This window comes from Anguilla rostrata, chromosome 4, assembly GCF_018555375.3.
Source record: "Anguilla rostrata isolate EN2019 chromosome 4, ASM1855537v3, whole genome shotgun sequence".
Classification (NCBI taxonomy): Eukaryota; Metazoa; Chordata; class Actinopteri; order Anguilliformes; family Anguillidae; genus Anguilla; species Anguilla rostrata.
Window position 1 is genome coordinate 32,139,943 of NC_057936.1, and position 18,209 is coordinate 32,158,151.

At 43.0% G+C, this 18,209-nt stretch overlaps 1 protein-coding gene across 3 annotated transcripts in view; it reads right to left on the bottom strand.

The window, feature by feature from the left end:
* The window catches only part of LOC135253234 (rho guanine nucleotide exchange factor 4-like), a 92,238-nt gene that overhangs the window by 55,943 nt on the left and 18,086 nt on the right, over positions 1-18,209 (bottom strand). Inside the window, exon 1 of one of the 3 annotated variants that reach the window (XM_064332276.1) lies at positions 9,030-9,136. The exons of the other annotated variants lie outside the window; for them this stretch is intronic. Within the exon in view, the coding sequence (XP_064188346.1) occupies positions 9,030-9,068 (39 nt within the window). The 5' untranslated portion in view covers positions 9,069-9,136. Of the gene's footprint in view, positions 1-9,029; positions 9,137-18,209 lie in introns of those variants that run through there. 3 annotated transcript variants of the gene reach the window in all.

The window sequence follows — 18,209 nt, forward strand, 5'->3', positions numbered from 1 at the left end:
TTGACTACCTGCGATGTGCAAAAGAACCAGCAGAAATCCGGTGCTAGGTGCAGTCAGAAGCCTCCTATTCACCTGTGGTGGTGACGGGGATACAGTCCCGACGTAAAGATGCACTTTAGGAGCCACTCGAGATGCCGAGGCTCGAGCCTCGCTCTCCTACCGTCACACCCCGAGGTCATTCAAGCCCCGCCTCCCAGTGTCCCTCCGGCGACACAGATTTCAGGGGGGTAATTCAATCCCTGCTCTACGGAAGGGTGGGGGCTCGGGGGTGGAAAGGAGCCAAAGAACTCTGTATCACTGAATCCCCCGCCCCGCCCGCCCTCGACCCTTCCCTCCCGTCGTTCAATGTTTCAGGGCAGGAAGAATACTCTGGAGGCTGGGACAAAAGCAGTCAAACTAGGCTGAGGGGGACACAGCTGAAATGGACACTCATGGAACGTTACAGAAGGAGAAGATGCAAACAACAATTCTAACACGGTTGAAATTGTACAAAAAAAATCCGGATTTCAATCAATATCCATGATGGATTCTGACTGCACGCAACAAGCCTGTACCATATGGAGTTCTCAGGCATCCGATATCACTAACGCTGTAGACTGCAGCTCTCCTTCTTAAGTATTCTTCCATCTTCCGGTCTCCTCTCCGCTGTACATTTTCACTGCAATATTCATCAAGGGGCGGGAGGAAGGGAAGATAATCTCTTTTGTACTTGCTGATGCAACGCATGTAAACACAGGCCACACAGACCTACAGTACCAACTGACTGTATCAATACAATCACTCTATGTCTCAATTCATCCTTCTCAAGGTCATGGTACCTGTAACACTACTGTCTGTCACCCATGTGCTAGAGCAAATAAAACCTGTTAAGCCTTAACAATCTTCAACACATGGAAGATTTCCTAATATCAAATAAGGAAGAAAAGTAATTTACAAATATCAATAATTTCCTTTAGACCTGGAAATGTTACCCAGTACATAATCACTGATTAGATGAACCTCTGCAACACAGTTCTCTCTATAACGGTATAACATACAGTACATACATACATTCCATACACACATGCACATTATATCAGGTCAACAGCATGTTTGGCAACTGATGATGAAGTCTGTTAGGCCTACCTTCGTGAGCGCACGTTTCAAGTGGAAATTCCACACCACTGTTACCTTATCTTCCTATTGATAATTCACAAGAGGCATGTTTCTTGGAAATCAAGAGTAAGCAAAAATGAGCAGTTAAATAAAACCTCCTCTATGCATGCATGTGTATGTGTATGTGTGTGTGTGCCAGTATTTCTTATAAGGTAATATATAGATTCAGAAAAAAAATGTATTAGTTTTTATACAATTTGGCACCCAACGTGGGGCTGAACATGTCCAGTTCTCACCCTCATTTGAAATGTCCAATTATCTGCACCTGCAGCCATGTTCATGTGCGAACCCCACAGCTGATTCAGGTGAGTGTAGACATCCACAGTTCTCCTCTGCAACACATGGTGTCACCAGCTATTTCTTTTCACAATGCAGACTACAGCCAAGCTTACACAGAATATAGTCAGAGGAAGACCATTTTAGCTTTGATATGTAGCCCACAGGTGCCCGATCGACCATCGGGGGTCGCTAGACATTGATGAAAAGAGGACCACTTACCGACAGAACCCTCCCACATCCTAGGTGACGCAATCGCAATTGCACGTTGCCCTGTGGAGCTACAAGTCACAGTCAGCAGAATGAACCAACCAGTAGTTCAATGAAAAATGAATTTAGCCAGCTCTCTCTGTCCCTCTCTATGTCTTTAACACCTGTTCTCTGTTCTCTTTTCTTCGTCTCTCCCCTCCTATTTTCACACTCATAGCAAGTGGAGGATAGGAAAGTCTTGTAAAGCATCCAGATTAAGAGGATTACCTCCTTGCCAAGCGCTGTCCGTGTTGGTGTGTTGCTGCTGTCCTTCTTTCTTAAACCTTGAGGTTCAGCTTTGAGACTGAGGCCTTACAGACAGTAGTCTCAGGACAGATCACAAATCTAGTAAACTGTTCAAGTGGAGGGGCACTGTAAGGGCGTGGCAAAGACGGCAAGTGCACACGTAATCGAGCAAATATGGCTCACATCCGCACCGCCTTTGTGTGAAGCCCGTCCGTCCCACTCGCGCTTTGACCCGCTTCGCCCGCCCACACCCTCTCTCGCGGTCCGCCGGCGTGGGACGAGGGGTGACGGCGGATGAACCGCAGAGAAAATGCCACCAAGCGCCGGCAGAGCCAGGGGCGGGGTCCCCCGCCCACGGCACCGGGTCTACAACGTGGCTCATTGTACGCCCACCGCCAGGACGGCGCATGCGCGTCTGACGCGCCCGACCTTCCGAGGGCGAGCGAGGGGCCGGGCGAGGAGCCGGGGCCCGGCCAGGGCAGGGGGGGTGGATTTGTCGACTCAACAGCGCGGCGCGATCCCCAGTGGACTCACTGAAAAGGTCAACATTTACGATTCCACTCAGATAAGTTCAGCTGCCATCCTGCCCTGAGATTCCAGTGAAAACAAAGCCAGCACGAGATAAAGACCGCCTTTTATTCTCCTGCCTGGGCACCCAGCCAGCTGCTTCCAGACCGGATTTACTCCCCGGTGCTGTCAATAATCATAATTACACTCACCCCCCGTTTGTGAATACATTTTTTTCTTTTCTCAGTTCAGCTGGAAATTCTGTCATGTAATAAAATAAACAGTGACAGATTCAAAACTGGACACCTGTAGTGACCATACTTGCCAACCTTGGAACCTGAGAAATAAGGGATATTTAATGAATAACAGTACAGGGGTGTGGGGGTTCATCCCCAGAAAATTTTGAGTTTCAAGGACTTCGTTGCCTGGATTCTGGTGATTTTTAAAGTATGAAAATAATAAAATAATAAGCACACTACAACAACATTTTAATGTGAAATAGGCCTACTTTTCAATTAAACAAGTTTTAGCTAAAATCTCATTTAAGGGTGCCTACTCATGTTTTACAATCCATCTAAATATACCATTGAAATAGAGTGAAATAATCACTGTAAATGAAAATTACTGCTGAAAATGTAATAAACTAAGCTACCAATTACACAACACTGGAAGTAGTTAAACTACAGCACAGCTACCAGTAAGAGAAATGTAGTTAACTAAACTAAAGCTACTTTTAAAAAGTTGTTACACTGAAGCTACTTCATGATATAACATTAGTCAATTTAGGTCACCTATGGGACGGTAGTCAATGCTACTGTTTTCAGGCTCAGACCCTCTAAATAACATAACAAATGAAAAATAACTTTACTTAAAAGCTGACTGTTTTCCAAAGAAGTTACGATACCAAATGCTACTATCCGGTCACTTCAGAACTGTAATGGTGACTCAGCACAGCAGCTCTCTTCCTGTAGACGTAACTATGGAGATGACACATGTAGTGTAGCTGCATTGTCATCCAGGTGGAAACGGTAGAATTCTCGAGTTTTAGGGCCTATACACTGCAGACTGGTTGCAATAACAACAACAAAAACGTATGTGAAAATTTGATCGAAAATGGGAGAAAACCAGGGGAATTGTGAATTGTGGAGATGCAGTACCGAATATTTCACTATGAAATAAGCCAGTTTATGTGTACCTGTCCACAATTACATGAAAATATGCACAAAATGCCCATTTCTTCCCCTACCACGTGCTGCTTACTGTATGGACATTCACAGCCAAGGAAAAACAGGTTGTGTTGAAAAGATCTGTTTAGCTTTGTTTTTCCGCACAGTGCGTACAACAAAAGTAAAATTCTAAGGATCAGATTTCTGCCACCTTTGTGTGTGAACAAGCCGGGGCCGGTATTCTTACAGAACAGAGGTCATGCAATAGTGACACCCAAAACCGCCTCCACGCTGGCTCTCCCCAGAGCCCTGTCTTGCCTTACGAGCACCTCCTCTCCAAACAGAAGCTGTTGAGGGGGTTATGTGAGGGACACCATGCGGTGAGGATGTGCAGCCCCATAAGGTTAATCTGAGTGCGGGGGTGCTGGGAATCCCCCTGTGTGGGACCTCCCTTCCCTCCCTGAAAACCTGCCTCCAGAACCTTCTTCCTGTAGGGCCCCAAGTGCCTTTTCTCAAAGCATACTGTATGGTTTATAATAATTTACATCCTATACATTAAATTTGCAGTCAGTGATTAATTATCTACTCTGTTAGCACCACTGTTTAGATTGCTATATAGTTAAGGTGTGTTTATATATGGATACAGAAGATGATTGCATGGCCAGTTCATATACATGGACACAGAAGTGCACACACACACACACATACACACACAGATGTACACACACACTTGCATGAACACATACAAAAATGCTTTTGAAATGTGCAGCATAAATAAATGAAAAAAGCAGGTATGATCTCCCATACCCCAGTAATTGTAGGCTCGGTCCACGGCCAATAAGTTCCATCTTATCTGGGAAAAGAGGACGCAATGGAGTGTTCCCCTTTGAAGTCATTATCCAACAGACTTTCCAGTTACATTGTGTTCTTTGTGTAACCTTCAACACTTTGGGAAGACACACACGCATGCACACACAGACACATGGCCTCCTTATTCAGCACATCCCTCCCTGCTATTTGATCCAGACCCATACATTTAATCAGCCATAATTCCATTACACAATAAAACCTTTTACCAACAAGACAAAATCATTTCATTTCACTGCAGCTATGCACCACAAATCCTGGTAACTTTTATAGGACATCTAAAACATGACATGATAAGAGCCAGTTTCAAGTTTCTACCACTTAGATTTGGCCTGCCAGTCTCCAGAAGTATCTATTTATAGGACCACTGATGTGTTCTGTAATCAATGGTCTACAACACAAGCTATCAAGCTCGATATGGATAAACCATGGAGCTATTATCAGCAGAGTGGAGCTGCTTGTTTACTTGTATGGTCTCTTGCAGACAGTAAACAGACCTTGGTCCCCAGACCTCTGGTAGCCTGGAGTCCGAAGGGATTTGCACCGAGATGTGCCTGTGGTCAACCAGTCTCAGCGGTTAACCATGATCACATGCAAAAGACATCTGGGGGTTGAGTATCTGTGCAACGTGCAGGTCCAATATGCTCCCACACACCTCAGCCAGCAGGGGGAGTTTCTTAAGCCTGATGTCTCCCTCCATTCAGGACCACAGTGGTCAAGCAGCCCATTCCCTGAAATCCCAAACCCAAGCACGAATCCCAATACCACCTTCGCTCTTCATTAAAGTATATTTTCTGTCCTATCAAACTTCACTCACACAACCAAGTCTTCACTTTCGTGATTAACACTAATATTTTCACTCTCATAATTATTAGCTTTACCTTCCATAAGTAACACGAAGCCAGCCACTGTTGTCAGTGACACAAAGATTTTAATTTAATTATTTTTGCATATTCTGGAGAAAAACTGAAAATTTCACTTTTGTGACAAATATAAAGTGAAATCATATTAACAGCATCTAGAGAGACCCATGAAGTCATACATCCGAGTGGCCCGAAAATACAGTGGGAGTGAGTTATTGCAAGGGTGGATGGGGGGAAGGGCAGTGCACATATCCAAAAAAACAAAATCCTAAATCTTGAAGGATTTTTCCAGGAAAGTGACTCCCAGGAGTAGAACTGTTAAGTGAATATTCATCTGCCTGTCAGTTCACAGGTTAATAGGTCCAAAAACCTTTGTCTAAAGCAAATGCTGCACTACCCCCAGCTCCATATCCCAGCAGCCATTGCAGCTACATTCAGCGATGGTCTGTGCCTGGTGACATTTTAAAGACTCAAGACATTTACAAGGCACATTGTAAATGCTCACACTTCAGCCTAGTAATTCTCTTGGGGTAAAGGACTATGAGCACATTTTCTAATTATAAAATGCTGATTCTTTAAAATGTCACAATCTTTAAAAACAACTCATATATCCCACATGAACTAAAGCTATACTTAGCACTTGAGATAAGTATCTCATTCAAAATATGTCTGCCTGGTAAAATGCAAAGTGACAAAATGTCATCCTACAGTCATGGCTTATAGTCATGGGAACATACTGCCCTCAGATTGTCACTCATATGGTGCCAACCCCCAGGGCATGCAGGTGGATGTTGCTTCATATATATCTCCAAGTCTTGGACTTCAAAAAAAAAAAAAAAAAAGATTCTATCAATTCTAACACTAGAAAATCTTGACTAAAGCTCACACCCTCACAGGCATACACACATACAAATGTCAATTTTCTGATTTGTTCTGTCTTCTAAGAACACCTAATTAAAGCACTAGTATTTATCTTCACAGGTGTCCTCGGGGCCTTGACTGCTTCTTTATGGAGCCACAGGGCTCGACAGAAATGTCCACATTCCTCGTGCAGGGCGTCATGCTTATCGTACCTCCCTCCAGCACAAAGTGTGAAATCAGGAGGTGTGTCCGGCTCACTGGAGGAAACCGACACGCTTGTCACACCCTGCCAGTTTTCCACCTCATCTACTCCATGCCTGCTGAAGTTAGGCATGATTGACTGACAGACATCTCCCACACCCAAGCAAGGCTACTGTACTGTGTATGTGTGTGCACCTATGTGTGTGTGTACGTGTCTGTGTACACGTTTGTGTGTGAGCACATGCTTGAGTGCATGTGTGTGTGTACACATGCTTGTGTGCATGTGTGTGTGTGTGGGGGGGGGGGGGTGTTTGTGTGTGTGAGAGCAGAGCATGTGTGGAGCAGCTTGACTAGGGGAAATACAGAAGGACACAGGTGATGGTGGGGTTAGAACAGAAGTATACACACACATGCACAAATGCATACAGGTGCACACATTCACACACACACACACACACATACACACGCATACAGGCATGACCATTCAGACACACACACACACACACACACATGTCCAGAGGTAGGGGAAGGTACAGTATGACGGCTGCAGTAAGGCAGGGTTGATGGCTTCCAGGCCCTAGCTGCGAACCTAGGAGCACGTGCTGCCATGTCATGTGGAGTGTCAGAGCCAGCACTGACAGCAGTCAGCTGCTGTTACTTCAGCTACTAAAGAGTCTGTCCTGTGCAGCCTCCACATCATCCTCTGACTGGGATAGTGACAGGAGTCACACGGCCCCAAAGTCATAGACACTGAACCCTCATTAACACTCAGAAGGATAGCCTCTGCTTACTCTGTTTCCCTGGCGTAGCCCCGCCTGCACCCCTCTCACACCTGTCTGTCACACCCGTCTGTCCCTAGCCAGCTGTCTGGCAGCATGCGACTCGTCTCTGTGGCAACACAGGCCAGGTTGACCACAGCACATGTATCAGGCGTTGTTCACGCTGGCTCCAGGTGGGCAGATGGACTGTCAGAGATGATCGGCGATCAGTGATGATGAGGATGAGGATGGTTTAGCGCCTCCTGCAGCAGAGCGGGGTGCCAGCTGCCCAACCGATGCCAGGCCAGCGGGTGTGACTGTGCCCGGGCTGAAGAGATTAGGATCTGCAGAGCATGGTGGATCCTGTCCGACCTACCTCTCAGGCCCAAATGTGATTCACCAGGCCATGAGGGACAGGGCCCTGAGATACTCTAAAACACAGTGAATCAAACAGACTAAAAACCATAAAGGAATAAAAGAGCGGGCATGTGTGCCTGTGTATACGTGAGATGAAGAATGACCTTTACAATTAGTGGACTTTAAAATAAATGTTCATTGCAAAGAGAATTTTTAGCACTATCCTGGAAAATGTCTTTCAGGTGTGCTCCTTCTCTCAGTTGAAAGCTGTTAATATATAAAAATGATATGCATAGCCCAAGATACTGGCTTGCAGTGAGTGTGTGTCTCCAGGACCCTGTGCAGGAGTTCAAGCATTTTTTCTTATGAGAGGCATGCCTTGTTCCGCCAAGATGAAGCCCAAATCGGCTGTGTCAGGCCCCAACTTCCTGCCTGCTGACGGGCTCTGCATTCCTTAAAATGAGATCCATCCATTGGCAAAGCTACAGGTGTATCATGGCCCATGTCTGAGATTAGCCCTTTGTGAGTTTTATCACCGGCCCATTACTGACAGTAATAACAGTGAATATTGCGCAGTTATCACTAGCCATCAACATTCTTTGTGGGTTTTCACAGTACTTAGCAGAGCTCTGATTCCAAAAATGGCTGATATTTCCATGACACTCTCTGGGAAAAAATACTCTTAATGCTTTTTAGAAGATTTTTTCCCACTCTTAATAATCTGCTGTACTTTGCATTTCATCCTCGTACTGGCCAATCATAGACCAATCAAAACACATCAAAGACTCAATTTCCCCGCCACTTATGAATTTATCTGTGCCTATACTGTGTTTGCCCGAAACCCCTCCTTGTTTAACTACTCAAAGAGTTTCATACAAGACCTTGGAAACCATGGCAACCCTTCAGGCCTTGCCAAAGTTAGTCTGAATAGGCACAGAGTCCCATGATCTTCAGCACCCACGCTGCCCCCTAAGCATCACCCTCCCTCCGATGCACCATCGCAAAGACTGGTCATATTAGTGGGAAAAATTTCCAAGAATTCTTCTCAGCAGCGTAACTGATTAATCACAGATGTGATAATACGAATACAACAACTCAAAAGGAATAAGCTTTCCCTTAGATCCTTTTTTCTTTAAAGAGGCACACACTGGTAACAATTTAATTGAAAGATAGCGTGGGGACACACAGAGCTTGTGGAGCACACTGAGATAAAAGAGAACGGTGTTTGTATAATCCCACAGACCATGACATTGTGAAGCATTAAATCACAGCTTTAATTCCACAATTCCACTTTTACTCTAAATAACTGCTTTTGTCCTGCAGACACAGTAACTAATACCGCAACATGCACCGCATAGGTACCCTATCTCTTTGCATCATACAGCATAATTAAGCTAGAGACCGAGAGAGAGGCTCACCGTGAGATTAACGGTAAAAAGTTAAATAAGAAAACAGAAGAAGAGAAACAGAAAAAGCAATCCCTTCTATGTTGATTCATGGTGAAGAAACCTGATAGCCCTTACCTTGAAGAAAGTGCGAAGGAAGTACATGACACTCAACATTTTGAGTGGCGTAGGGGAGACCCCTCTCCTGGTCTACTCCTGGGCCCTGCTGTGCCTCCACTCTGACCACTGACGCATGCTCAGAGTACTTGTTGCTATTCTGGACAGTCTTAGCACCGGAGAGGGTGCAGGAGGGAGGGAGCGAGGGAGCCGTGCTCGCGGCTTATGCTAAGGAGGTGCATAGCAATGAGGGCTTATCTGCGCAGCCCTGCTCCACTTTGCAGATAACTCGGTCCAGACCCACAGAACCACAAACATACAGAAGCTACAACGCCATTCCTCTCAGCTCCCTCTCTCCGTCAGTTGCATAACGTGGTGAAGAGCAAAGTTTTAAAAACCAGAGGAAGAGGGAAAGTGAAAAGGAGGGAGGGTGAGGATGAGGATAAGTTTCAAGTAACAGTGAGGGGAAGAGATTTAGCGATGACTTTTAGGTGACACAACATTTAAGTCATACAGAAATGCCAAAAATAAGAGAAGATTGTACCTACAAACTAGAATAATTAACTGCACTTCTGAAAATGTATCAACACAGGTAGTTATATTTAATTTCTTCCAGGAAAAACAAGCAAATCAAATCTGGCTTTTGTTGCATACGCAGACACTAACACATAGACATAGTGATTGCAGAATTTGGTTTACTGTCACCCGCAGCCTGGTTTATTTAAATGCACAAAAACACAGAAACTGAAAACTCCCAACTGGACAGTCAAAAGAGGACAGTGTCCTGACACATTCCAGACACATACACTAAAAATAGATTATCAACAGAAAAACGACAGCAATGGAGCAATTACAGGGCTAGCAGACAGCTGTGGAGGTTTGACAGCAACAAAGAAGTATACATGTAGGGTAAATAACAGAATGAAAAATCTAAATAAAAGCAGTAAACAGAGAAAAGGTTTAGATGAAAGTTAAATGTTAAGCATCAGACATTAAATGCTGGTTGCAATTTCTTTATGTTTATTTTTTCTTTTTACATGTAAGCCCAAATGCTTCTTTTCTAAGTGTACCATCCAATAAAAAAAAAAGTATTCAAAAACATTCAAATTAAATTACCTGACTGTTATATCATTTTCCATTACTACAGTTTCCATACTGTGTACAGGAACAGCAGTGACTTCTGTTGTATGTCACCCCCTGTTGTGTAACAATGGTAGTGCATCTATAAGACAGTGCTTTGTAAATTCAGTCCCAGTTTAGGTTGTGTGAAATAGTTAAAACCCGCAATGCATCACAGTTGACTTTACTTTCACTCTTTCATGTGGTTCAAATAAAAATTTTGATCATTTAAATTTCCCTGCAGGGCATGCAATGTTCTGAATCATCCCAGGCACATGCATACTGTCTCACATATCTTTCTGTAAGCCATAAATGAGTCAGTCCCCAAATTTCCCAGAAGAAAAGCATAAAAAGGGGAAAAAAACATTCTCACTTTAGAGTCAAAGCATGCCTTTCAAAGTGCTACCCTGCTTCCATTTGAATTGAACAATTCCAAGAGTTGTTTTAGCGGCAGTTGCGTAGCTAAGCTAATTAGGAGGAAAGACTCAATGGTCCACTTATCAGTCCGGTTACCCAAGTTCCCTTTGTCAGTAAAAACACTCTCCCAGCTAGCCCTGCTCAATCTCTACTGCACTCAAATTTTCCACAACACCCTTCAACCTTTTCACGGCTTTTATATAATTTTATATAATTTATCATTATTAATTATAATTTTCTATATTGAATCCCTGTTACTAATTTAAAATTAGCTTGTGAATAACCTTATCATTCAAAACATGACAGACAACCTAAATATCAAACCTTTAGAGATTGCATATGATGATTTAAGGCTAAATTTTTGAATGTGTAACTGGTGAATTCATAAAGTGGCACTGGGGGGGCTCTCCAATGACCTCTCCTATTGTGAGACAAACAGATGCTTGAGATAAAGGATGCACATATTCATCAGCACTCCTGCACTTTATATGTTTAATATTTAAATATTTAATACTCCAATTCTCACTGTCCATATCCCCCATCTGTACAGGCTGGTACTGCTGCTAATATTTAAATATTATGTTTAATATTATGTATATTTTAGATATGTTTTGATATTTTTGCTCTGCTTCTACGTAGTTGCTGCCTGCCATGTCATAAGAATTTCTTTGCTCAGAATGACCTGTGTTATACTGTGCACTTGACAAATAAAAACACTTTGACTTTGATGACTCCTGATCTCACCCGCTAATATATCCACAGCTGTCTGCAGAACCAGTGCCACTGCAGAAGGCACATCGTCACTACAAGGCAAGCCCGTAGCTTTCTCACATTGGTGCAATCTACACAAGAAATTACTTTAGGAACTAATGTCACAGAAAAGCCTGCGCAAGCTGAGAATCTGTCAGAAAATATATAACAGTGTGTATTCTCATTTTGGCAAAGAGTGAAAACTGTACAGCGCAAAGAATGAAACCGAAAACCAAATTAAACATAAGGTATAACTTCTACTGGGAATTTGGGAGCCATTTTCTTTTCATCTATGTTTACGTGAGCATTGAGGTTTCCGCACGGTTTTGTACAAGGTTTTTAATGCCAAATTGAAATCCTAATTTCTCTGGACTGACATGATGCACAACGATACTGATGCTTCTGATACTGAGGCTTATTTACGGATGTAACTATTTCATTAAGCCATTAAGAGGTTTTATTCATAAACATGGCAGTTGTAAGTGTTCAATAAAGATCTGAAAAGTGCAATTGATTGTATTATTAGTTTAAGCAGAATGTGTTTGTCTGTTATTGTGACATGAAGATTAGATGACAATTAATGAGTAATCAATGCAGAAATCCAGGTAATTCCAAAGGGTTCACAAATTCTTTCTTGCAACTGTATACGAATATTGAAGTGAGTTCTCATCACTTCAACCATTCTAGGCTACTAAGACTTGAGAGAACCTAATAGGGAAATCTAATCTCGTGCAGGTTAATTAAACTTATCCAGTAACAAGATTGAACACTTTACACTTGTTATTACAATTCTGGTTGTTTTTTGTTAAATGTAAGCAGAGTTGGAAGTATGCATGTAAACTACTGTATGTCTCTATGGGCTAAAAACAGGTTTAAAAAAGTAGCTAAAATGAGTTTCCTCTTGATTTTATAACTAAAACAAGATTGATTCCTAAAATAGAATCCTAATGTTGTCCTCTGTTCATTAATTAATTTATCTACAGTATATGCATTTTAAAACTAAGCTTATCATCAAGGCAGATCCCAAGGTATTTATAGCAAGATGTGAAAACTGAATCTGAATCAAAAGAAGTGAAAAGTCATCAGATAAAATGCAACTTTTGTGCTCTGTTTCAGAACTACAACTGTGCCATTATAAGGAACATGTGGAAGTCTTACATCTTTGGACCCTTTAAGAGGGCAGATTTTGAAACAATCAGGCTTTTACTGTGTCTCTTCCGAAAGCAGTAGACAAACCGGTTTGTTTGTGGCCCCTTCGGACAAAAGGCTGGGGGACTCCATGCCAGGAGCAGTGGATTGTGTGCTGCCAAGCTGGTTCTGCAGTTTTTGTGTTTTTTTTTATCCGTGTGGGAAAGAGGGGGAAGAAGCCAGTAACACGCGGAAAGAGACTCCAACTACGTTCCCGAAAGTCCCATAATCCTAGCATTAATGTGTAAGTGCGGGTGAGTGCCCTGGCACCAGACTGCAGCCCAGGGCACAGATGTACAACTCCTACCAGACAACCATAAGCACTTCAACAGCACAGAGAGACAAACAGATACAAACACATAGAGACAGTATTGTGCACTCAAAAATCTTTGGTTGCTTTAGAGCCCCTTTGCTCCATCCTAACAAAACCTCCACATTTCATTCTGGAGCACTTCTGTTAAGCACCAAACCCAGCCCAAAAGGTGTTTTGTGTTTTGGGCCCAAAGGAGAGTGAATTTGTGTCATGTGTACTAAATGCAGCCCTTTGCTTTGGTTTTATTCATGCCATTTCAGAACAAAAGACAAAAATAGAACCTCACCCCCCACCAACTGCACCACACACACACACACACACACACACACATATACAAATGTGCATACAGAAACACACACGCACTGAAAGATACGCACAAGCGCCCACACACGTACACACACACCCCATCCCCCGCTGCCCGGAACAACAGACAATTCAGCGTTCTCACAGTGTGGGTCCAGTCCCTGCGTTTCCTCTGCTCTCCTTTTCTTTCCCATTCCCAGGGAGACAACAATGACCCTGGGTTATTATCTGAGCGCAGTGGTGATTCGCTGCCTATCAGCGCGGGCTGGCACCAGACCAGCTCTCTCACGAGGGCCACGGCCTTTTCTTTCACCGCATAATTGATCTTAAGTGCAGTCAAGGCTCTCTCTCATGCAGCCCGGTGACAGCTCCTGTTGTGTGTACCGCCTTGGGTTAAAGGAACGCTGAATTCGCTCTTCCCTCTTAAATCTTTTTCCCTCAGGTAGGTCACGGTTACCAAGGAACGCTCTCACCAACCATCCCCCCCGCCAACTGTCTCTCACTGCCAACTTTTCCTCGGGTTGACCTCTGCACGCCTCTGCCATGGGCTTTAGCATTCTCACAATGTAGCTGATGACAGGCGCTATCACACGATTGCTCCCACTTTGAACCCAGACAGGGTAGCCAGGGAGACAGAGGTTAGAAATATCAGCAGGCTGTCCAAAACATACACTAAAAAAGAACACAGCTGAGTGTTGATGTGCAATGACTTCAAACACACAGTCTATTATTAGTACATTATATTATAAATTACTGTTACAATGACTAGTATCATGATCAAGGAGAAAATTCAATCAATATCCCAATTTCAGTGGTCACACTAGCCCATGGAATGCTGCATCGTTGGAAGGCAGGGCGTTTCAATATCTGCATTTTACACAAATTCACTTGTGTTCTGATAAAAATAGCTATTTTTGCCATAATATGCCAACTTACAGAAATAACACAATAAATGTACAGCACTGTGAAAAAGTCAGAGACCAACCTTTCCTTTGTATACTTTCCACTGAAAATAGCCATTAAGTGCAAGTCATTTATTTTTCAGTGTCAGAAAAATAATGCAGCAAACATGCAGACGGGTGTTAAATAAAAGGAAAAACAAACATAAAGTGTCTTAGTAAAGTGTTGGGCCACCAAGAGCTGCCAGAACAGCTTCAATGTGCCTGAGCATAGATTATATAAGTCCCTGGAACTCTAGAGGGATGAAACAGCATTCTTCCAAAAGATATTCCCTCATTCTGCGTTTTGATGATGGTGGTGGAGACTGCTGTCTAACACGTCGGTCCAAGATCTCCCAAAGGTGTTCAATTTGGTTAAGATCTGGTGACTGCGAAGGCCATAGCCTATGATTCACATTATTTTCATAACTAATATTCAGTGACCCATCGTGCCCTGTGGATGGGGGCACTGGCATCCTGAAAGAGACCACTCCCATCAGCATAGAAATGTTTCAACATAGGATAAAGGTGATCACTTTGTATTGATTTACAGTGACCCGTCTCTCTAAAGAGTGAAGTGGACCCAAACCATGCCAGGAAAATGCCCCCCACAGCATAACAGAGCCACCAGATATCCTCACTGTAGGGGTCAAGCATTCAGGCCTGTACCGTTCTCTTGGTGTACACCACACATGCACTAGCCCACTTGTTGAGAATATGGTAAATGATGACTCTTCTGACTATATCACTTTTTTTTTCCATATCTCTGTACACCAGGGCCTATAGTTTTTGTACCACTGAACTCTCAAATGTGCATTCACCTTTGTAATGAGGGGTTTATGCACTTCAACCCTACTGTAACATCCCTCTCTATGTAGTTGCTGATGGACTGTTCATGTTAACACAGTCTGATCATGTCCTCCATCGACATTCTCAGTCATCAGAGGAATATTGCTCTTCTGTTTTTCCTTACATATTACATTAATGCACAAGCATCACAGTCATCAAATGTGTGCTTTCAACTACAATATCTGACCCTATTTACTGATGTCTTTCCCATAGATCTGCAAATGTCACTTTAGTCACTGTTCCTACTGAAACACTAGCCAGCTGAGCAGTCTTTGTGAGTGAAGCTCCTGTTAATGGAGCCAAAAACATAGTGTTCTACTACCAATAGCAAATCCCCCAGAACAATAAAAGAAACAAACAATATAAGAACCTTTTTTCCTTTTAGGATTTAGAAATTTATTCAAAATGTAATAGTACTTATATTCTTTGGTTCGTTATTCATAACATAGGTACTGAAAATTATGATTTTGACTGCCGTGTTTGAACACCAACAACCACTGTTTCTCTGACAGTAGTTAAACATCATGGACACATCTTTTCAATTACGAAAATGGGTTAGGACACCAATGTTCTTCAGAAATTTTAAACACCTTAGATGCTCCACTCAGGGTATGAAGACTTCAGGTGCTCCCTTTGGAGTTCTTGCTGTCCTCCTAAGAAAAATACAGCTCAGGTCATCTCATTCTAATATGTCATACACTGTACTTTCCTCTCTTCCCAGTTATGCAGTCAGGACATTATACAGTAAACTCTGTTCTGAGATCACTGGGAGGGGGAAGGGTTTGGTGGTTCAGCAGAGGGAGGCCTTGCGGGGGAAGCTTGCTGCGGATATGACACGGGCTAAATGAGGCAGGACAGCAGGCGCTAACCTGCCATTAAACTAGGATGTGGATGGTTGTGATAACCTCAGGTCTAACCTCATCCTTCACACATGAGTTTACAATGCTTCAGTGCTGGTCTTCTCAGCCTCACCACCAACCCCTGGTAGGGAGATATACAGATAACACTTCCAAAAAGTCCACTTCTTACTATCTTGAGAGAAAAGGGATAATGCAAGGACAAACTCTATGTGTCACAAAACTCAGATGTTTTGTTCACTTCAGAAATTCAATGAAAAACAGAAAAATTGCATTCATCTCTGTCTGTCTCCACACTACAGGGTGTCCTTGTCCTATTAGTGGAGACTGTTATAATGAGGAGCTACAGCCAAACAATTACATCCTGATAACAGCCCTCCTCTCCCCCACAGCCATGTGACAGGGGCCTCTGTGAGACCGCTGCAGCTGAACATTAAATAACACTCCCGTCACACTGCTTTGACCCCACCGCAGTATTAAATTAATGCAGTGAGATTCTGACTCATGAAACTTCTATTTGAACCACAGACCTGGCTCAAACATGTATTTGTTTTGGATTCAAATACTTTTCTACACTTTACTAAGTTTGTCTGGTGTATTGGAACCTATGACATTCTCTCAAAAAGTGCAAACCCCACCTTTTGGTCCTATTGGCAGGCTTAGTTGCAGGCAAGATCAACAGAGCACAGAAAAGTATTTGAATTCGAAACAAATACATATTTGACCCAGGTCTGGTGAACCACTAAAGTGCAGTGCTTGAAGAGCTGGGGTCACCATGGTCTGCACTGTATGTAGCCTGCATTTACTTCTGTGGAGATATGATTATTTGTGGAGTAAAGGCTGCCACTTATGCTAAGTAAATTAATACTCATCATCAGGGATTTGGCTGAAATGAGCATAGTCCATATAGTACTATCACAGGAAACATAAATTCTGAGACAATGGGTTGAGATATAAACATGGTTATGATCTTTCTTTGTCAATTATATTAGGATACTCAACAATTGTTCAACAATTTCACGTGGAAAAAATCAATTATATGATAATGATGTCATTAATTGTTGAGTATATCTTAAAATATTTTACTGTAATTAAGAGCAAGCTACCAAATTATCAGTCAGTGTTTTAAAAATGTCACCTAACATTATCAATATGGTTACTCATTATTCATATAAGCTGCCTTTAAAAATAATGCCTGGAGAATACCATTGATCACTACTATCCAAGCACATTCATGTAAGCTGAGAAAGACAGAAAATGCAACTTTCTGGAAATCGGCTAGCTATTTGGACAGCTAGCTGTTTCAGAAGCTTTATTTGATGGTTATTTGTTCACAGCAGCAGTGAACTACAGCCCTGCACCACACACTGCACATCTGGGATTGATGTCAGCTGAACTGGACTGTAAAATCACATATTTCAATAAGTTCAGTGCAATGCATCGAATCCAAAAGCTGTTTAACTGCTTCACCGTTAACTTTGACAAGATGTGGAATGATGCAGTTTTGATCACCATAATCAATACAGAAAAAATACAAAAACATGAATATTGTTTCAAAGTGAAATTAAAGGGGTTCCATTTAACATACTAATCTGCAAGACAAACCACACAGATTTCACAAGCCATAACAGCAAGGTGGATGGCAACCAGAGGTAGATATTAATCAAGCTCTTTTGTATGAGAAAAGGGAAATCATTCAAAGAAAGGAAGATAAATGTATACAAGAACGTAAATGAAGTGAAAACAATGGACATATTTCACTGTGTCCCTCCAACTCCCTCTTCCAATTAGCCACCCTACGCTTACGCACTCACACGTAAATATGAGCAATTTGTGTAGAACAAAGGTAACACCATGCAACAAAAAAAATGCTGATTTGAGCTTGGCTGTACAAACAATACACCGATGCCGCTAATTAATAGCGGGAGTTAAAACTGAACGGAGACTTGCTTTTGGGGGACTCCATAATGAGCTCCCTTCCATGCTCTCCTGCATTTGCTAGCAGGGAAAATGCATTAGCACAAACTACTGTAAAGCGACGTGGGGGTTTCACTGACACTATAAGACAGTAACCTCATCCTTTTCAACACAATGCATGCTCAGCTAGCCCACACAAGACATCACCTCGCTCTTTTGTTGTTTTTGAACTAGTATTTCTTTACGTGAAAAGCCACATTTTCCCCAACTGCCCCTGAGTCCTCTCAAGGGTGGAATGTATTATTTGGGGAGTAACAGTATCATTAAAGGCAGCTCAGCCCGCGGGGTCTACACTGGGAGAGTGCCTGGCCGTGGAGAGGAGCGGACCACTTGGCGCGGAGCTGCTCTTTCGTGAGAACGGGACCCGGTCGGGCCGGAGGGCGTGAGAAAGGCCCGAGGCTGGACCGTGCCTCCCGACAATACGGCGGATTGTTCTCTTCCCCTGGCGAGGAACCTCACGGCTCCATCTTGAGTGGAGCGCGCGGTCCAG